Consider the following 22,985-nt stretch of genomic DNA (forward strand, 5'->3'; position numbering starts at 1 on the left):
ATGCTGGACCCCAAACCATCACACTACCACCACCATGCTGGACCCCAAACCATCACACTACCACCACCATGCTGGACCCCAAACCATCACACTACCACCACCATGCTGGACCCCAAACCATCACTCTACCAACACCATGCTGGACCCCAAACCATCACACTACCACCACCATGCTGGACCCCAAACCATCACTCTACCACCACCATGCTGGACCCCAAACCATCACTCTACCAACATCACACTTGACCTTTGATATGAGGTTCTAACTGTGGAGTGTTTGGAGTGCCAGGCATAATGGGACCCATCTCGTCCAAAAAGTAATACTTTTGACTCATCTGTCCATAGAACATTCTACCAAGAGCAAATTTGAGTCAACGTTTTGGATGAGATGGGTCCCATTATGCCTGGTAAAAACTAAACACAGCATTCCACAGTAACTGTGTTTATGAAATAAATTAAATAAGTATGTAATTGTTGTGTTAATTTGTTCACTCAGGTTCCCTTTATCTAATATTAGGTTTTGGTTGAAGAGCTGATAACATTCAGTATCAAAAATATGCAAAAGTAGTGAAAATTTGAAAGGGTCAAATACTTTTTCACTGCACTGTAAACCCTTTGTGTGTGATTCAGGACGAAGAGGATGTCCCAGGAGTGTCCAGCCGGCCAGACTCTCAGTCTGAGGAGAAGAAGATCATCGATCCCAACAGTGGCGAGTTCCCAGAGAAAGTAACCAAGCACATCATCGAGTAGGTCTCCCTTTCATACCCTAACCCTAACCTCTGAACTCTAACCCCTAAACCAAGCACATCTTTGAGTAGGTCTCCCTTTCATACCCTAACCTCTGACCCCTAATCCCTAACCCATACACATCATTGAGTAGGTCTCCCTTTCACACCCTAACCTCTGACCCCTAACCCATGCGCATCATTGAGTAGGTCTCCTTTTTCCACCCTAACCTCTGAACTCTAACCCCTAAACCATGCACATCATTGAGTAGGTCTCCCTTTCATACCCTAACCTCTGACCTCTAATCCCTAACCCATGCACATCATTGAGTAGGTCTCTCTTTCACACCCTAACCTCTGACCCCTAACCCAAACACATCATTGAGTAGGTCTCATTTTCACACCCTAATTTCTAACCTCTAACCCATGCACATCATCGAGTAAGTCTCCTTTTTACACCCTAACCTCTGAACTCTAACCCCTGAACCAAGTACATCATTAAGTAAGGCTCCCATTCACATGCTAACCCCTTACCCCAAACACATCCTTGAGTAGGTCTCCTTTTACACCCTACCCTTTGAACCCTAACACTTAACCCAAGCACATCATCAAGTAGGTCTCCCTTTCACACCGAACCTCTGACCCGAACCCCTAAACCATGTACATCATCAGTAGGTCTCCCTTTCATGCCCTAACCCTAATCTCTGACCCTTAACCCAAGCACATCATCGAGTAGGTCTCCCTTTCATACCCTAACCTCTGACCTCTAGCCCCTAAACCATGCACATCATCGTGTAGGTCTCCCTTTCACACCCTAACCTCTGACCTCTAATCCCTAACCCATGCACATCATTGAGTAGGTCTCCCTTTCACACCATAACCTCTGACCCTTAACCCAAGCACATCATCAAATAGGTCTCTCTTTCATACCCTAACCTCTGACCCCTAACCCATGCACATCATCGAGTAGGTCTCCTTTTTACACCCTAACCTCTGAACTCTAACCCCTAAACCAAGCACATCATTGAGTAGGTCTCCCTTTCATACCCTAACCTCTGACCCCTAATCCCTAACCCATACACATCATTGAGTAGGTCTCCCTTTCACACCCTAACCTCTGACCCCTAACCCATGCGCATCATTGAGTAGGTCTCCTTTTCACACCCTAACCTCTGAACTCTAACCCCTAAATCATGCACATCATCAAGTAGGTCTCCCTTTCACACCCTAACCTCTGAGCCCTAACCCATGCACATCATTGAGTAGGTCTCCTTTTCACACCCTAATTTCTAACCTCTAACCCATGCACATCATCGAGTAGGTCTCCCTTTCACACCCTAACCTCTGACCCCCTAACCCTAAACCATCTACATCATCGAGTAGGTCTCCCTTTCATGCCCTAACCTAATCTCTGAGCCTTAACCAAGCACATCATCGAGTAGGTCTCCCTTTCATACCCTAACCTCTGACCTCTAGCCCCTAAACCATGCACATCATTGTGTAGGTCTCCCTTTCACACCCTAACCTCTGACCTCTAATCCCTAACCCATGCACATCATTGAGTAGGTCACCCTTTCACACCATAACCTCTGACCCTTAACCCAAGCACATCATCGAGTAGGTCTCCCTTTCACACCCTAACCTCTGACCCCTAACCCATGCACATCATTGAGTAGGTCTCTCTTTCACGCCCTAACCTCTGACCCCTAACCCAAACACATCATTGAGTAGGTCTCCTTTTCACACCCTAATTTCTAACCTCTAACCCATGCACATCATCGAGTAAGTCTCCTTTTTACACCCTACCCTCTGAACTCTAAACCCTAAACCAAGCACATCATCGAGTAGGTCTCCCTTTCACACCCTAACCCCTTACCCAAACACATCGAGTAGGTCTCCTTTTCCATCCCTAACCTCTGAACTTTAATCCCTAACCCAAGCACATGATCGAGTAGGTCATTCACACGTTAACCCCTAACCCAAACACATCACCAATTAGGTCTCCTTTTCACACCCTAACCTCTGAACCCTAACCCGTAACCCAAACACATCATCGAGTAGGTCTCCTTTTCACACCCTAACCTCTGAACCCTAACCCGTAACCCAAGCACATCATCAAGTAGGTCTCCCTTTCACACCCTAACATCTGAACCCCTAACCTAAGCACATTATCGAGTAGGCCTCCCTTTCAAACCCTAACCTCTGACCCCTAACCCTAAGCACATTATCGAGCAGATCTCTCCTTCAACTCTAACTTTGAACCCTAACCCCTAACCCATACATATAATCAAGTAGGTCTTCCTTCACACCAGGGTTTCCTCAAGTCCAAAAAAGCCGATAGCGATTAACCGGACGATTTTCTATATATATTTGTAATAATGACAATTACTACCATACTGAATGAACTTTTATTTTAATTTAATGTAATACATAAATAAAATCAATTTAGTCTCAAAAAAATATTGAAACATGCTCAATTTGGTTTAAATTATGCAAAAACAAAGTGTTGGAGAAGAACGAAAGTGCAATATGTTCCATGTAAAAAAAGCTAACGTTTAAGTTCCTTGTTCAGAACATGAGAACATATGAAGGCTGGTGGTTCCTTGTTGACCCGCGCTAACTAGCTAGCCATTTCACTTCGGTTACACCAGCCTAATCTCGGGAGTTGATAGGCTTGAAGTCATAAACAGCGCAATGCTTGAAGCACAGCGAAGAGCTGCTGGCAAACGCAAGAAAGTGCTGTCTTCACTGATATTTTCAACCTCTCCCTGATCCCATATGTAATAAGGCCAGCATCCCTGAGTTGCCTCTTCTGTTGACGTTGAGACGGGTGTTTTGTGGGTACTATTTAATGAAGCTGCCAGTTGAGGACTTGTGAAGCGGCTGTTTCTCAAACTAGACACGACTTGTTCTCAGTTGTGCACCGGGGCCTCCCACTCTTTCTATTCTGGTTAAGGCCAGTTTGCACTGTTCTGTGAAGGCAGTAGTACACAGCGTTGTACGAGATGTAATAGCCTTCATTTCTCAGAACAAGAATAGACTGACGAATTTCAGAAGAAAGTTCTTTGTTTCTGCCCATGTTGAGCCTGAAATCGAACCCACAAATGCTGATGCTCCAGATACTCAACTAGTCTAAAGAAGGCCAGTTTTATTGCTTCTTTAATCAGAACAACCGTTTTCAGCTGTGCTAACATAATTGCAAAAGTGTTTTCTAATGATCAATTAGCCTTTTAAAATGATCAACTTGGATTAGCTAACACAATATGCCAGTAGAACACAGGAGTGATGGTTGCAGATAATGGGCCTCTGTATGCCTATGTTGATATTCCATGAAAATCAGCAGTTTGCTGCTACAATAGTCATTTACAACATTAACAATGTCTACACTGTATTTCTGATCACTTTGATGTTATTTTAATGGACAAAAAAGATGATTTTCTTTCAAAAACAAGGACATTTCTAAGTGACCCCAAACATGGTAGTGTACATACTTTGACTTAGACTTAAAGCATTGCGCAACCTCATGGGTAAGCTATAGCCATTGTCTTTCAGCTGAAAGAAAGTGAATTTCCTCTCTTTTGGGCATTAAAAATAGGTCATTAACATATGTTTTATACATCTTAGGTCTGCAAAGCAGGATGTTGATGATGAGTACACGGTGCCAGAGACTGAACTGACCATCTTCCAGCAGTCCTACTACGGTGTAGCTCACGCCATCATTGAGAGGGTCGACAAACAGTCTTCGCTGCTCATCAACGGCATGCTCAAACACTACCAGGTAAACCTAGCTCAAACACTACCAGGTAAACCTAGCTCAAACACTACCAGGTAAACCTAGCTCAAACACTACCAGGTAAACCTAGCTCAAACACTACCAGGTAAACCTAGCTCAAACACTACCATGTAAACCTAGCTCAAACACTACCAGGTAAACTTAGCTCAAACACTACCAGGTAAACCTAGCTCAAACACTACCAGGTAAACCTAGCTCAAACACTACCAGGTAAACTTAGCTCAAACACTACCAGGTAAACCTAGCTCAAACACTACCAGGTAAACCTAGCTCAAACACTACCAGGTAAACCTAGCTTAAACACTACCAGGTAAACCTAGCTCAAACACTACCAGGTAAACTTAGCTCAAACACTACCAGGTAAACCTAGCTCAAACTCTACCAGATAAACCTAGCTCAAACACTACCAGGTAAACCTAGCTCAAACACTACCAGGTAAACCTAGCTGAAATACTACCAGGCTCAAACACTACCAGGTAAACCTAGCTCAAACACTACCAGGTAAACCTAGCTCAAACACTACCAGGTAAACCTAGCTCAAAGACTACCAGGTAAACCAAGCTCAAACACTACCAGGTAAACCAAGCTCAAACACTACCAGGTAAACCTAGCTGAAACACTACCAGGCTCAAACACTACCAGGTAAACCTAGCTCAAACACTACCAGGTAAACCTAGCTCAAACACTACCAGGTAAACCTAGCTCAAACACTACCAGGTAAACCTAGCTGAAATACTACCAGCCTCAAACACTACCAGGTTAACCTAGCTCAAACACTACCAGGTAAACCTAGCTCAAACACTACCAGGTAAACCTAGCTGAAATACTACCAGGCTCAAACACTACCAGGTAAACCTAGCTCAAACACTACCAGGTAAACCTAGCTCAAACACTACCAGGCTCAAACACTACCAGGTAAACCTAGCTCAAACACTACCAGGTAAACCTAGCTCAAACACTACCAGGTAAACTTAGCTCAAACACTACCAGGTAAACCTAGCTCAAACACTACCAGGTAAACCTAGCTCAAACACTACCAGGTAAACCAAGCTCAAACACTACCAGGTAAACCTAGCTCAAACACTACCAGGTAAACCTAGCTCAAACACTACCAGGTAAACCTAGCTCAAACACTACCAGGTAAACCTAGCTCAAACACTACCAGGTAAACCTAGCTCAAACACTACCAGGTAAACCTAGCTCAAACACTACCAGGTAAACCTAGCTCAAACACTACCAGGTAAACCTAGCTCAAACACTACCAGGTAAACCAAGCTCAAACACTACCAGGTAAACCAAGCTCAAACACTACCAGGTTAACCTAGCTGAAATACTACCAGGCTCAAACACTACCAGGTAAACCTAGCTCAAACACTACCAGGTAAACCTAGCTCAAACACTACCAGGCTCAAACACTACCAGGTAAACCTAGCTCAAACACTACCAGGTAAACCTAGCTCAAACACTACCAGGTAAACCTAGCTCAAACACTACCAGGTAAACCAAGCTCAAACACTACCAGGTAAACCTAGCTCAAACACTACCAGGTAAACCTAGCTCAAACACTACCAGGTAAACCTAGCTCAAACACTACCAGGTAAACCTAGCTGAAATACTACCAGGCTCAAACACTACCAGGTAAACCTAGCTCAAACACTACCAGGTAAACCTAGCTCAAACACTACCAGGTAAACCTAGCTCAAACACTACCAGGTAAACCTAGCTGAAATACTACCAGCCTCAAACACTACCAGGTTAACCTAGCTCAAACACTACCAGGTAAACCTAGCTCAAACACTACCAGGTAAACCTAGCTGAAATACTACCAGGCTCAAACACTACCAGGTAAACCTAGCTCAATCACTACCAGGTAAACCAAGCTCAAACACTACCAGGTAAACCTAGCTGAAATACTACCAGGCTCAAACACTACCAGGTAAACCTAGCTCAAACACTACCAGGTAAACCTAGCTCAAACACTACCAGGTAAACCTAGCTCAATCACTACCAGGTAAACCTAGCTGAATTACTACCAGGCTCAATCACTACCAGCTAAACCTAGCTGAAAACTACCAGGCTCAATCACTACCAGGTAAACCTAGCTCAAACACTACCAGGTAAACCTAGCTCAAAGACTACCAGGTAAACCAAGCTCAAACACTACCAGGTAAACCTAGCTCAAACACTACCAGGTAAACCTAGCTCAAACACTACCAGGTAAACCAAGCTCAAACACTACCAGGTAAACCTAGCTGAAACACTACCAGGCTCAAACACTACCAGGTAAACCTAGCTCAAACACTACCAGGTAAACCTAGCTCAAACACTACCAGGTAAACCTAGCTCAAACACTACCAGGTAAACCTAGCTGAAATACTACCAGCCTCAAACACTACCAGGTTAACCTAGCTCAAACACTACCAGGTAAACCTAGCTCAAACACTACCAGGTAAACCTAGCTCAAACACTACCAGGTAAACCTAGCTCAAACACTACCAGGCTCAAACACTACCAGGTAAACCTAGCTCAAACACTACCAGGTAAACCTAGCTCAAACACTACCAGGTAAACTTAGCTCAAACACTACCAGGTAAACCTAGCTCAAACACTACCAGGTAAACCTAGCTCAAACACTACCAGGTAAACCTAGCTCAAACACTACCAGGTAAACCTAGCTCAAACACTACCAGGTAAACCTAGCTCAAACACTACCAGGTAAACCTAGCTCAAACACTACCAGGTAAACCTAGCTCAAACACTACCAGGTAAACCTAGCTCAAACACTACCAGGTAAACCAAGCTCAAACACTACCAGGTAAACCAAGCTCAAACACTACCAGGTAAACCTAGCTCAAACACTACCAGGTAAACCTAGCTCAAACACTACCAGGTAAACCTAGCTCAAACACTACCAGGTAAACCAAGCTCAAACACTACCAGGTAAACCAAGCTCAAACACTACCAGGTAAACCTAGCTGAAACACTACCAGGCTCAAACACTACCAGGTAAACCTAGCTCAAACACTACCAGGTAAACCTAGCTCAAACACTACCAGGTAAACCTAGCTGAAATACTACCAGGCTCAAACACTACCAGGTAAACCTAGCTCAATCACTACCAGGTAAACCAAGCTCAAACACTACCAGGTAAACCTAGCTGAAATACTACCAGGCTCAAACACTACCAGGTAAACCTAGCTCAAACACTACCAGGTAAACCTAGCTCAAACACTACCAGGTAAACCTAGCTCAAACACTACCAGGTAAACCTAGCTGAAATACTACCAGGCTCAATCACTACCAGCTAAACCTAGCTGAAAAACTACCAGGCTCAATCACTACCAGGTAAACCTAGCTCAAACACTACCAGGTAAACCTAGCTCAAAGACTACCAGGTAAACCAAGCTCAAACACTACCAGGTAAACCTAGCTCAAACACTACCAGGTAAACCTAGCTCAAACACTACCAGGTAAACCAAGCTCAAACACTACCAGGTAAACCTAGCTGAAACACTACCAGGCTCAAACACTACCAGGTAAACCTAGCTCAAACACTACCAGGTAAACCTAGCTCAAACACTACCAGGTAAACCTAGCTCAAACACTACCAGGTAAACCTAGCTGAAATACTACCAGCCTCAAACACTACCAGGTTAACCTAGCTCAAACACTACCAGGTAAACCTAGCTCAAACACTACCAGGTAAACCTAGCTCAAACACTACCAGGTAAACCTAGCTCAAACACTACCAGGCTCAAACACTACCAGGTAAACCTAGCTCAAACACTACCAGGTAAACCTAGCTCAAACACTACCAGGTAAACTTAGCTCAAACACTACCAGGTAAACCTAGCTCAAACACTACCAGGTAAACCTAGCTCAAACACTACCAGGTAAACCTAGCTCAAACACTACCAGGTAAACCTAGCTCAAACACTACCAGGTAAACCTAGCTCAAACACTACCAGGTAAACCTAGCTCAAACACTACCAGGTAAACCTAGCTCAAACACTACCAGGTAAACCTAGCTCAAACACTACCAGGTAAACCAAGCTCAAACACTACCAGGTAAACCAAGCTCAAACACTACCAGGTAAACCTAGCTCAAACACTACCAGGTAAACCTAGCTCAAACACTACCAGGTAAACCTAGCTCAAACACTACCAGGTAAACCAAGCTCAAACACTACCAGGTAAACCAAGCTCAAACACTACCAGGTAAACCTAGCTGAAACACTACCAGGCTCAAACACTACCAGGTAAACCTAGCTGAAATACTACCAGGCTCAAACACTACCAGGTAAACCTAGCTCAAACACTACCAGGTAAACCTAGCTCAAACACTACCAGGTAAACCTAGCTGAAATACTACCAGCCTCAAACACTACCAGGTTAACCTAGCTCAAACACTACCAGGTAAACCTAGCTCAAACACTACCAGGTAAACCTAGCTGAAATACTACCAGGCTCAAACACTACCAGGTAAACCTAGCTCAATCACTACCAGGTAAACCAAGCTCAAACACTACCAGGTAAACCTAGCTGAAATACTACCAGGCTCAAACACTACCAGGTAAACCTAGCTCAAACACTACCAGGTAAACCTAGCTCAAACACTACCAGGTAAACCTAGCTCAAACACTACCAGGTAAACCTAGCTGAAATACTACCAGGCTCAATCACTACCAGGTAAACCTAGCTGAAAAACTACCAGGCTCAATCACTACCAGGTAAACCAAGCTCAAACACTACCAGGTAAACCTAGCTGAAACACTACCAGGCTCAAACACTACCAGGTAAACCTAGCTCAAACACTACCAGGTAAACCAAGCTCAAACACTACCAGGTAAACCTAGCTGAAATACTACCAGGCTCAAACACTACCAGGTAAACCTAGCTCAAACACTACCAGGTAAACCAAGCTCAAACACTACCAGGTAAACCTAGCTCAAACACTACCAGGTAAACCTAGCTGAAATACTACCAGGCTCAATCACTACCAGGTAAACCTAGCTCAAACACTACCAGGTAAACCTAGCTCAAACACTACCAGGTAAACTTAGCTCAAACACTACCAGGTAAACCTAGCTCAAACACTACCAGGTAAACCTAGCTCAAACACTACCAGGTAAACCAAGCTCAAACACTACCAGGTAAACCTAGCTCAAACACTACCAGGTAAACCTAGCTCAAACACTACCAGGTAAACCTAGCTCAAACACTACCAGGTAAACCTAGCTCAAACACTACCAGGTAAACCTAGCTCAAACACTACCAGGTAAACCTAGCTCAAACACTACCAGGTAAACCTAGCTCAAACACTACCAGGTAAACCTAGCTCAAACACTACCAGGTAAACCAAGCTCAAACACTACCAGGTAAACCAAGCTCAAACACTACCAGGTAAACCTAGCTCAAACACTACCAGGTAAACCTAGCTCAAACACTACCAGGTAAACCTAGCTCAAACACTACCAGGTAAACCAAGCTCAAACACTACCAGGTAAACCAAGCTCAAACACTACCAGGTAAACCTAGCTGAAACACTACCAGGCTCAAACACTACCAGGTAAACCTAGCTCAAACACTACCAGGTAAACCTAGCTCAAACACTACCAGGTAAACCTAGCTGAAATACTACCAGGCTCAAACACTACCAGGTAAACCTAGCTCAATCACTACCAGGTAAACCAAGCTCAAACACTACCAGGTAAACCTAGCTGAAATACTACCAGGCTCAAACACTACCAGGTAAACCTAGCTCAAACACTACCAGGTAAACCTAGCTCAAACACTACCAGGTAAACCTAGCTCAAACACTACCAGGTAAACCTAGCTGAAATACTACCAGGCTCAATCACTACCAGCTAAACCTAGCTGAAAAACTACCAGGCTCAATCACTACCAGGTAAACCTAGCTCAAACACTACCAGGTAAACCTAGCTCAAAGACTACCAGGTAAACCAAGCTCAAACACTACCAGGTAAACCTAGCTCAAACACTACCAGGTAAACCTAGCTCAAACACTACCAGGTAAACCAAGCTCAAACACTACCAGGTAAACCTAGCTGAAACACTACCAGGTAAACCTAGCTCAAACACTACCAGGTAAACCTAGCTCAAACACTACCAGGTAAACCTAGCTCAAACACTACCAGGTAAACCTAGCTGAAATACTACCAGCCTCAAACACTACCAGGTTAACCTAGCTCAAACACTACCAGGTAAACCTAGCTCAAACACTACCAGGTAAACCTAGCTCAAACACTACCAGGTAAACCTAGCTCAAACACTACCAGGCTCAAACACTACCAGGTAAACCTAGCTCAAACACTACCAGGTAAACCTAGCTCAAACACTACCAGGTAAACTTAGCTCAAACACTACCAGGTAAACCTAGCTCAAACACTACCAGGTAAACCTAGCTCAAACACTACCAGGTAAACCTAGCTCAAACACTACCAGGTAAACCTAGCTCAAACACTACCAGGTAAACCTAGCTCAAACACTACCAGGTAAACCTAGCTCAAACACTACCAGGTAAACCTAGCTCAAACACTACCAGGTAAACCTAGCTCAAACACTACCAGGTAAACCAAGCTCAAACACTACCAGGTAAACCAAGCTCAAACACTACCAGGTAAACCTAGCTCAAACACTACCAGGTAAACCTAGCTCAAACACTACCAGGTAAACCTAGCTCAAACACTACCAGGTAAACCAAGCTCAAACACTACCAGGTAAACCAAGCTCAAACACTACCAGGTAAACCTAGCTGAAACACTACCAGGCTCAAACACTACCAGGTAAACCTAGCTGAAATACTACCAGGCTCAAACACTACCAGGTAAACCTAGCTCAAACACTACCAGGTAAACCTAGCTCAAACACTACCAGGTAAACCTAGCTGAAATACTACCAGCCTCAAACACTACCAGGTTAACCTAGCTCAAACACTACCAGGTAAACCTAGCTCAAACACTACCAGGTAAACCTAGCTGAAATACTACCAGGCTCAAACACTACCAGGTAAACCTAGCTCAATCACTACCAGGTAAACCAAGCTCAAACACTACCAGGTAAACCTAGCTGAAATACTACCAGGCTCAAACACTACCAGGTAAACCTAGCTCAAACACTACCAGGTAAACCTAGCTCAAACACTACCAGGTAAACCTAGCTCAAACACTACCAGGTAAACCTAGCTGAAATACTACCAGGCTCAATCACTACCAGGTAAACCTAGCTGAAAAACTACCAGGCTCAATCACTACCAGGTAAACCAAGCTCAAACACTACCAGGTAAACCTAGCTGAAACACTACCAGGCTCAAACACTACCAGGTAAACCTAGCTCAAACACTACCAGGTAAACCAAGCTCAAACACTACCAGGTAAACCTAGCTGAAATACTACCAGGCTCAAACACTACCAGGTAAACCTAGCTCAAACACTACCAGGTAAACCAAGCTCAAACACTACCAGGTAAACCTAGCTCAAACACTACCAGGTAAACCTAGCTGAAATACTACCAGGCTCAATCACTACCAGGTAAACCTAGCTGAAATACTACCAGGCTCAATCACTACCAGGTAAACCTAGCTCAAACACTACCAGGTAAACCTAGCTCAAACACTACCAGGTAAACCTAGCTGAAATACTACCAGGCTCAAACACTACCAGGTAAACCTAGCTCAAACACGACACTATGTTGATAATGGGCCTACGTAGATATTCCATAAAAAATCAGCACGTGTTTCCAGCTATAATAGTCATTTACAACATTAACAATGTCTACACTGTATTTCTGATCAATTTGATGTTATTTTAATGGCAAACATGTGCTTTTCAAATCAAAGTTTATTCGTCACGTGCGCCGAATACAGTGAAATGCTTATTTACAGGCTCGACCCAAAAGTGCAAAAAAAATGTGTTAGGTGAACAATAGGTAAGTAAAGAAATAAACAACAGTAAAAAGACAGGCTATTGTCATGACTCCCACCGAAGGTGGCTCCTGCCTGTTCAGGCGGCGGTCGTCGGTCTACTCGCCGCCACCGATCCCCTTTTCTGTTTGTTTGGTCTTATTGGTTGCACCTGTCTCTTATTTTGTTTTTTGATTTAGTCTATTTAAGCCTGTTTTTTTGCGGGCTTGTTTTCTGTTAGTCATGTTGTGCGTGTAGTGTTCCTGTCCGTTTGTGCCCTGTGTTGGGTAAGACATTTTGATCATTTTCGCCTGTTGTTTTGGGCGTTAGCATTTGGAAGCCGAAATAAAGTCCGGTTTTCCCAGTATCCTCTGCTCTCTGTGTTTGACTCCGCACCCACCACTCTAGGCGTTGTGACAGCTATATACAGTAGAGAGGCTATATACAGTAGAGGGGCTATATACAGTAGATATGCTATATACAGTAGAGGTCATATACAGTAGAGGGGCTACATACAGTAGAGGGGCTACATACAGTAGAGGGGCTACATACAGTAGAGGGGCTATATAAAGTAGAGGGGCTATATAAAGTAGAGGGGCTATATAAAGTAGAGGGGCTATATACAGTAGAGGTCATATACAGTAGAGGGGCTACATACAGTAGAGGGGCTACATACAGTAGAGGGGCTACATACAGTAGAGGGGCTACGTACAGTAGAGGGGCTATGTACAGTAGAGAGGCTATATACAGTAGAGAGGCTATGTACAGTAGCGAGGCTATAAAAGTAGAGGGGCTATGTACAGTAGAGGGGCTATGTACAGTAGAGGGGCTATGTACAGTAGAGGGGCTATAAAAGTAGCGAGGCTATATACAGTAGAGGCTATATAGGGTAGAGAGGCTATAAAAGTAGCGAGGCTATATACAGTAGAGGCTATATAGGGTAGAGAGGCTATAAAAGTAGCGAGGCTATATACAGTAGAGGGGCTATATACAGTAGAGGCTATATACAGTAGAGGGGCTATGTACAGTAGAGGGGCTATATACAGTAGAGGGGCTATAAAAGTAGCGAGGCTATATACAGTAGAGGAGCTATATACAGTAGAGGCTATATAGGGTAGAGAGGCTATAAAAGTAGCGTGGCTATATACAGTAGAGGGGCTATATACAGTAGAGAGGCTATATACAGTAGAGAGGCTATATACAGTAGAGAGGCTATAAAAGTAGCGAGGCTACATACAGACACTGGTTGGTCAGGCTGATTTCCGACCTTGAATATGTGGACACCTATAAGTACCTAGGTGTCTGGCTAGACTGCAAACTCTCCTTCCAGACCCATATCAAACATCTCCAATCGAAAATCAAATCAAGAGTCGGCTTTCTATTCCGTAACAAAGCCTCCTTCACTCACGCTGCCAAGCTTACCCTAGTAAAACTGACTATCCTACCGATCCTCGACTTCGGCGATGTCATCTACAAAATTGCTTCCAACACTCTTCTCAGCAAACTGGATGCAGTTTATCACAGTGCCATCCGTTTTGTCACTAAAGCACCTTGTACTACCCACCATTGCGACTTGTATGCTCTAGTCGGCTGGCCCTCGCTACATATTCGTCGCAAGACCCACTGGCTCCAGGTCGTCTACAACGCCATGCTAGGTAAAGCTCCGCCTTATCTCAGTTCACTGGTCACGATGGCAACACCCATCCGTAGCACGCGCTCCAGCAGGTGTATCTCAACGATCATCCCTAAAGCCAACACCTCATTCGGCCGCCTTTCGTTCCAGTTCTCTGCTGCCTGTGACTGGAACGAATTGCAAAAATCGCTGAAGTTGGAGACCTTTATCTCCCTCACCAACTTCAAACATCAGCTATCTGAGCAGCTAACCAATCGCTGCAGCTGTACATAATCTATTGGTGAATAGCCCACCCATTTCACCTACCTCATCCCCACAGTTTTTATTTATTTACTTTTCTGCTTTTGCACACCAATATCTCTACCTGTACATGATCATTTATCAATCCAGTGTTAATCTGGAATATTGTAATTATTCGCCTACTTCCTCATGCCTTTTGCACACATTGTATATAGACCCCTTTTTTCTTCTACTGTGTTATTGACTTGTTAATTGTTTACTCCATGTGTAACTCTGTGTTGTCTGTTCACACTGCTATGCTTTATCTTGGCCAGGTCGCAGTTGTAAATGAGAACTTGTTCTCAACTAGCATACCTGGTTAAATAAAGGTGAAATAAAAATAAAATAAATTGAGGTAGTATGTACATGTTGATATGGTTAATGTGACTACACATATATGATGAATAGAGAGTAGCAGTAGCGTAAAAGAGGGGTAGGTGGGTGGTGGGCGGGACACAATGCAATGCAGATCAAATCAAATCAAAGATGGCCCGGTTAGCCAATTTTTTATTTTTTATTTCACCTTTATTTAACCAGGTAGGCTAGTTGAGAGTGCAAAAGGCATGAGGAGGTAGGCGAATAATTACAATATTGCAGATTAACACTGGATTGATAAATGATCATGTACAGGTAGAGATATGTGCGGGAGCACTGGTTGGTCGGCCCAATAGAGGTAGTATGTACATGAATGTACAGTTAAAGTGACTATGCATATATGATAAACAGAGAGTCGCAGCAGCGTAGAAAGAGGGGTTGGGGTGGCACACAATGCAAATAGTCCGGGTAGCCATTTAGTGCTTTTCTTTCAAAAACAAGGACATTTCTAAGTGACCCCAAACTTTTGAACGGTATTGTACATATAGGTAGAGTTGTTAAAGTGACTATGCATAGATGATAACAGAGAGTAGCAGTATTGTAAAAGAGAGGGGGGTAATGCAAATAGTCCGGGTAGCCGTTTGATTAGATCTTCAGGAGTCTTATAGCTTGGGGGTAGAAGCTGTTTAACTTCTTGAAACTCCCCATCCCGGATCCGGGTTTGTGACTAAAGCCTCAGGCTCATTAGCATAACGCAACGTTAACGATTTCTGAAAATCGCAAATAAAATGAAAATAATGCGTCTGCTCTCAAGCTTAGCCTTTTCTTAACAACACTGTCATCTCAGATTTTCAAAATATGCTTTTGAACCATAGAAATTGACTAATTTGTGTAAGAGTATGCAAAGCTAGCATAGCATTTTGAGTAGCATTTAGCACGCAACATTTTCACAAAAACCAGATAACCAAATAAATAAAATCATTTACCTTTGAAGAGCTTCTGATGTTTTCAATGAGGAGACTCTCAGTTACATACCAAATGCGCAGTTTTTCCTGAAAGCGTCTGTGTGTAGGAGAAATCGTTCCGTTTTCTACATTGCGTCTGCGTGCCTTACGATTGGAGGCCGGGCAGTTGCCATACCAGACTGTTATGCAACCAATCAGGATGCTCTCGATGGTGCAACTGTAGAACCTTTTGAGGATCTGAGTACCCATGCCAAATCAGCAGCACCCTGATCCGTCCTGTATAGTACTGAGCAAGACAGGGAACCTGACCCACAACAAACAACACATATATTTCTCTGTTCCTCCTGAGGTCAATGGACTGCAGTGGAATTTAGTTTGTGTGTGTCTCAAATGACTTTCCTCTCTGGGTTACAGGTGCAGGGTCTGGAGTGGAGGGTGTCTCTGTTAACCTCTTCTTCTCTCTGGGTTACAGGTGCAGGGTCTGGAGTGGAGGGTGTCTCTGTTAACCTCTTCTTCTCTCTGGGTTACAGGTGCAGGGTCTGGAGTGGAGGGTGTCTCTGTTAACCTCTTCTTCTCTCTGGGTTACAGGTGCAGGGTCTGGAGTGGAGGGTGTCTCAAATGACTTTCCTCTCTGGGTTACAGGTGCAGGGTCTGGAGTGGAGGGTGTCTCAAATGACTTTCCTCTCTGGGTTACAGGTGCAGGGTCTGGAGTGGAGGGTGTCTCTGTTAGCCTCTTCTTCTCTCTGGGTTTCAGGTGCAGGGTCTGGAGTGGAGGGTGTCTCTGTTAACCTCTTCTTCTCTCTGGGTTTCAGGTGCAGGGTCTGGAGTGGAGGGTGTCTCTGTTAGCCTCTTCTTCTCTCTGGGTTTCAGGTGCAGGGTCTGGAGTGGAGGGTGTCTCTGTTAACCTCTTCTTCTCTCTGGGTTTCAGGTGCAGGGTCTGGAGTGGAGGGTGTCTCTGTTAGCCTCTTCTTCTCTCTGGGTTACAGGTGCAGGGTCTGGAGTGGAGGGTGTCTCTGTTAACCTCTTCTTCTCTCTGGGTTACAGGTGCAGGGTCTGGAGTGGAGGGTGTCTCTGTTAACCTCTTCTTCTCTCTGGGTTACAGGTGCAGGGTCTGGAGTGGAGGGTGTCTCAAATGACTTTCCTCTCTGGGTTACAGGTGCAGGGTCTGGAGTGGAGGGTGTCTCAAATGACTTTCCTCTCTGGGTTACAGGTGCAGGGTCTGGAGTGGAGGGTGTCTCTGTTAGCCTCTTCTTCTCTCTGGGTTTCAGGTGCAGGGTCTGGAGTGGAGGGTGTCTCTGTTAACCTCTTCTTCTCTCTGGGTTTCAGGTGCAGGGTCTGGAGTGGAGGGTGTCTCTGTTAGCCTCTTCTTCTCTCTGGGTTTCAGGTGCAGGGTCTGGAGTGGAGGGTGTCTCTGTTAACCTCTTCTTCTCTCTGGGTTTCAGGTGCAGGGTCTGGAGTGGAGGGTGTCTCTGTTAGCCTCTTCTTCTCTCTGGGTTACAGGTGCAGGGTCTGAGTGGAGGGTGTCTCTGTTAACCTCTTCTCTCTCTGGGTTACAGGTGCAGGGTCTGGAGTGGAGGGTGTCTCTGTTAACCTCTTCTTCTTCTCTCTGGGTTACAGGTGCAGGGTCTGGAGTGGATGGTGTCTCTGTTAACCTCTTCTTCTCTCTATGTTTCAGGTACAGGGTCTGGAGTGGAGGGTGTCTCTGTTAACCTCTTTCTTCTCTCTGGGTTACAGGTGCAGGGTCTGGAGTGGAGGGTGTCTCTGTTAGCCTCTTCTTCTCTCTGGGTTACAGGTGCAGGGTCTGGAGTGGAGGGTGTCTCTGTTAACCTCTTCTTCTCTCTATGTTTCAGGTGCAGGGTCTGGAGTGGAGGGTGTCTCTGTTAGCCTCTTCTTCTCTCTGGGTTACAGGTGCAGGGTCTGGAGTGGAGGGTGTCTCTCTTAACCTCTTCTTCTCTCTGGGTTACAGGTGCAGGGTCTGGAGTGGATGGTGTCTCTGTTAACTTCTTCTCTCTATGTTTTAGGTGCAGGGTCTGGAGTGGATGGTGTCTCTGTTAGCCTCTTCTTCTCTCTGGGTTACAGGTGCAGGGTCTGGAGTGGAGGGTGTCTCTGTTAACTTCTTCTCTCTATGTTTTAGGTGCAGGGTCTGGAGTGGATGGTGTCTCTGTTAGCCTCTTCTTCTCTCTGGGTTACAGGTGCAGGGTCTGGAGTGGAGGGTGTCTCTGTTAACTTCTTCTCTCTATGTTTTAGGTGCAGGGTCTAGAGTGGATGGTGTCTCTGTTAACCTCTTTCTTCTCTCTGGGTTACAGGTGCAGGGTCTGGAGTGGAGGGTGTCTCTGTTAGCCTCTTCTTCTCTCTGGGTTACAGGTGCAGGGTCTGGAGTGGAGGGTGTCTCTGTTAACTTCTTCTTCTCTCTATGTTTTAGGTGCAGGGTCTAGAGTGGATGGTGTCTCTGTACAACAACAATCTGAATGGTATCCTGGCTGATGAGATGGGGCTGGGCAAGACCATCCAGACCATCGCCTCATTACATACCTCATGGAACACAAGAGACTCAACGGACCCTACCTCATCATCGTTCCACTATCGTATGTTTCCTCCTTATTATAACCCTGCCCACTAACCCCTGACCCTACCTCACCATCATTCCACTATCATATGTTTCCTCCTTATTATAACCCTGCCCACTAACCCCTGACCCTACCTCACCATCATTCCACCATCATATGTTACCTCCCTGCTTGTTTCATGGGTCTCAGCTAAAGAAGAACATTGCTTTTATATTACAAACAGTTTTATCATCAGTCTGTTTACTAAAACTAGTCATGGCTCTTAAAGTCCCAGTACATTCAAAAATGTGATTTTTCTGTATTTTATATATATATATATTTCCACACTGAAGTTGGAATAATACTGTGAAATTGTGAAAAGTTCCGTTTTAGTGTTTGGTAATTTTTTGTGTTTGATGGCTCCATCCCTCAACCCACCAGCAGAGTAGACCACGTTAGCTGTGTCTTTCGTCTTATTGTTTAATAGGATCCCCATTAGCTGTTGCAGTACCTACTCTTCCTGGGGTCCACACAAAGCATGAAGCATGACATAATACAGAACAGTAATAGACAAGAAGAGCTCAAGGAAAGAACTACTTAAATTGTAAAACAATACGAATATAACTAAAAGGTTCTGTACTGACTCAATACATAGAAAGAAAACACAGAGGCCTATTAAAACAAAAATACCTGATTTATGGCCTCCTGAGTAGTGGAGGGGTCTAAGGCACTGCATTGTAGGGTTTAGGCCACTACATTTGTGGTGTGTGACGTAATATGAAGGACCCGTCAAGCCAGCCTATTACATATAATGTAAACTCTAATTTCAAATTAAACCAAATATTTTGCACTGAAACGACACTGTTTCAATGTAATTTTCAGCCAATTTACAAGCAAATACTTTATAAATTAATTGGGGGATCAATGTAATAGTCCGGTGGCCATTTGATTAATTGTCCAGCAGTCTAATGACTTGGGGTGGAAGCTGTTAACCTCCCTGGGTAGGGGCAGTATTTTCACGTCCAGATGAAAAGCGTGCCCAAAGTAAACTGCCTGTTACTCAGGACCAGAAGCTAGGATATACATATAATTGGTAGATTTGGATAGAGAACACTCTAAAGTTTCCAAAACTGTTAAAATAATGTCTGTGAGTATAACGGAACCAATATGGCAGGCGAAACCCAAGGACAAACCATCCCCCCAAAAATAAAATTCAGCCTACAATTAATTTCAATGGCTGTCACTCCCAGATTGCAGTTCCTAGGGCTTCCACTAGATGTCAACAGTCTTAAGAAAGAGTTTCAGGCTTGTTGTTGGAAAAATGAGCCAGAATTTGTAGTTTTTCTAGGTGGCTCCCATTTTGGCTGTAGTGTTTCCAAGCGCGTGGAAGAGAGCGCGTTCTTTGGTATTTTTCTCCGGTAAAGACAATAACGATTCTCCGTCTTAAATTGTATCGTTTATTTACGTACTAGGGTACCTAAGGTTTGATTATAAACGTTGTTTGACTTGTTTGGATAAGTTTATTAGTAACGTTTGAGATTCATTTTGTATGCATTTTGATGGAGGAAAACTGGGTGGATTATTGACTGAAGCGGCACCAGCTAAACTGAGTTTTTATGGATATAAAGAAGGACATTATCAAACAAAAGGACCATTTGTGAGGTAACTGGGACCTTTGTTATTGCTATTTCTAACTTTCGTGTCGCACCTGCCTGGTTGAAATATGTTTTTCATGGTTTTGTAGGCGGGGAGCTGTCCTCAGATAATCGCATGGGGTGCTTTCGCCGTAAAGCCTTTTTGAAATCTGACACAGCGGCTGGATTAACAAGAAGTTTTTTATTTTGATCTATTACACTTGTGATTTTATGAAAGTTAAATATTTATAATTCTATAGTTTGAATTTTGCACTCTGCAATTTCACCGGATGCTGGCCAGGTGGGACGCTACCTGCCTTTTGGTTCTGCATGCCATGCGGTAGCAGATAAAACAGTCTATGACTGGGGTGGCTGGAGTCTCTGACAATGTTATGGGCTTTCCTCTGACACCGACAATTATATAGGTGCTGGATGGCAGGAAGCTTGGCCCCAGTGATGTACTGGGCTGTACGCACTACCCTCTGTCGCCCTTACGGTCAGATGCTGAATAGTTGCCGTACCAGGCGGTGATGCACCGGTCAGGATGCTCTCGATGGTGCAGCTGTAGAACTTTTGAGGATCTGTCCTTCTCTCAGCACATATCAAAGCTGCAGGCTAAGGTTAAATCTTAACTTGGTTTCCTCCATCGTAATTGCTCCTCTTTCACCACAGCTGCCAACTAACCCTGTTTCAGATGAAAATCCTACCCAGCGATGTAATTTATAGATCTGCAGGTAAGGGTGGTGTCGAGCGGCTGGCTGTTCTTTACCATCGGCCATCAGATTTGCCACCAACGCTCCTTATAGGACACAAACGCAGCACTGTTTGATTCCCTTCATGTAAAACAACAGAACTAGTAGAGAGTAGACGAGTCAGTCCGCAGCACCGTTTGATTCCCTCATGTAAAACAACAGAACTAGTAGAGAGTAGACGAGTCAGTCCGCAGCACCGTTTGATTCCCTTCATGTAAAACAACAGAACTAGTAGAGAGTAGACGAGGCACTCCGCAGCACCATTTGATTCCCTCATGTAAAACAACAGAACTAGTAGAGAGTAGACGAGTCAGTCCGCAGCACCGTTTGATTCCCCTCATGTAAAACAACAGAACTAGTAGAGAGTAGACGAGGCACTCCGCAGCACCATTTGATTCCCTCATGTAAAACAACAGAACTAGTAGAGAGTAGACGAGGCAGTCCCGCAGCACCGTTTGATTCCCCTCATGTAAAACAACAGAACTAGTAGAGAGTAGACGAGGCAGTCCGCAGCACCGTTTGATTCCCTCATGTAAAACAACAGAACTAGTAGAGAGTAGACGAGGCAGTCCGCAGCACCGTTTGATTCCCCTCATGTAAAACAACAGAACTAGTAGAGAGTAGACGAGTCAGTCCGCAGCACCGTTGGATTTCATGTAAAACAACAGAACTAGTAGAGAGTAGACGAGTCAGTCCGCAGCACCGTTTGATTCCCCTCATGTAAAACAACAGAACTAGTAGAGAGTAGACGAGTCAGTCCGCAGCACCGTTTGATTCCCTCATGTAAAACAACAGAACTAGTAGAGAGTAGACGAGTCAGTCCGCAGCACCGTTTGATTCCCCTCATGTAAAACAACAGAACTAGTAGAGTAGACGAGCAGTCCGCAGCACCGTTTGATTCCCCTCATGTAAAACAACAGAACTAGTAGAGAGTAGACGAGTCAGTCCGCAGCACCGTTTGATTCCCCTCATGTAAAACAACAGAACTAGCAGAGAGTAGACGAGTCGGGGTCCGCAGCACCGTTTGATTCCCCTCATGTAAAACAACAGAACTAGTAGAGAGTAGACGAGCCAGTCCGCAGCACCGTTGATTCCCCTCATGTAAAACAACAGAACTAGTAGAGAGTAGACGAGTCAGTCCCAGCACCGTTTGATTCCCTCATGTAAAACAACAGAACTAGTAGAGAGTAGACGAGTCAGTCCGCAGCACCGTTTGATTCCCCTCATGTAAAACAACAGAACTAGTAGAGAGTAGACGAGTCAGTCCGCAGCGCTTGATTCCCCTCATGTAAAACAACAGAACTAGTAGAGAGTAGACGAGTCAGTCCGCAGCACTGTTTGTCATTTCTTTTTAACAGTGTCCCTGGGGGATTTTCAAACTTTCAGTAAACAATTTAAAAGTGGATTACACACTGCAGTACTGTCTATGGATGTTATGCTTTCTGTCACCTCTGTTTAGGCAATGTCCTGTTTCTTCAGTTCACTGTGGTGTTGTGTGAGGAGAATGTTGATTATGTAGATTAGTGTGATGTGTTTCTTCAATCTTTAAGTTTATAACATCCCAGGCTAAGTTGTTCCTACATTTCAGAGTGTCTCTGATCTCTCTGTCCTCCAGACTCTGTCCAACTGGGTCTATGAGCTGGATAAAATGGTCTCCGTCTGTTGTGAAGATTTCCTACAAGGTGAGAGTCATAATGTTCCTTTTCATCCGTCCTTTCTTCTTCCCCACCACGGGTAGTTTCGGGTGCATCCCAAGGATATCTCCACCTGGAAGTGTGCACTCGTTCATTAGTCCCAGAAATATAAATGCACTGGATTGGTGGAGGCAATAGCAGTTAACACACTTTTCCCAGGCAGTCATTGAAAATAAGAATTTGTTCTAAACTGACTTGCCGAGTTAAATAAATATAAAAAAAAAAATGTCTATTAAATTAAAATGATATTAAAATGTCTGACTCTCCTGTGTTACAGGGGACCCCTGCTATGAGACGCAGGCCTGGTGGCTCAGCTCCGCAAAGGGAAGTTCAATGTCCTCCTCACCACCTACTCTATACATAATTAAGGACAAACAGATCCTGGCCAAGGTATCCATTCCTTCTCTCCCTCACACCCTCCTTCCTTCACTTTCCTCTCTCCCTCCCCCTAAGGTAAGACAGAAATACTCTCCCTCCCCCCTAACCCTCTACATGTTACTCTACAGCAGTGTCAGGTCCTCCTCCCTAACCCTCTACATGTTACTCTACAGCAGGGTCAGGTCCTCCTCCCTAACCCTCTACATGTTTCACAGCAGGGTCATCCCCAACCTTCTACAGCAGGGTCAGGTCCTCCTCCCTAACCCTCTACATGTTACTCTCCCCACAGCAGGGTCAGGTCCCTCCTCCCTAACCCTCTACATTTTACTCTACAGCAGGGTCAGGTCCTC

At 44.5% G+C, this 22,985-nt stretch overlaps 1 protein-coding gene across 1 annotated transcript; it reads left to right on the forward strand.

The window, feature by feature from the left end:
* Positions 1–630: 630 nt before the first annotated feature.
* LOC135535874 (probable global transcription activator SNF2L2) lies at positions 631–22,647 on the forward strand (the record flags this gene model as incomplete). Its single annotated transcript, XM_064962290.1, has 6 exons — positions 631–746; positions 4,350–4,503; positions 18,054–18,216; positions 22,023–22,078; positions 22,179–22,245; positions 22,535–22,647. Coding segments are annotated over 6 exons (669 nt in total), but the record flags the coding sequence as incomplete, so codon positions are not given.
* Positions 22,648–22,985: the final 338 nt, after the last annotated feature.

Source organism: Oncorhynchus masou, unplaced genomic scaffold (assembly GCF_036934945.1).
Source record: "Oncorhynchus masou masou isolate Uvic2021 unplaced genomic scaffold, UVic_Omas_1.1 unplaced_scaffold_5236, whole genome shotgun sequence".
Taxonomy (NCBI): domain Eukaryota; kingdom Metazoa; phylum Chordata; class Actinopteri; order Salmoniformes; family Salmonidae; genus Oncorhynchus; species Oncorhynchus masou.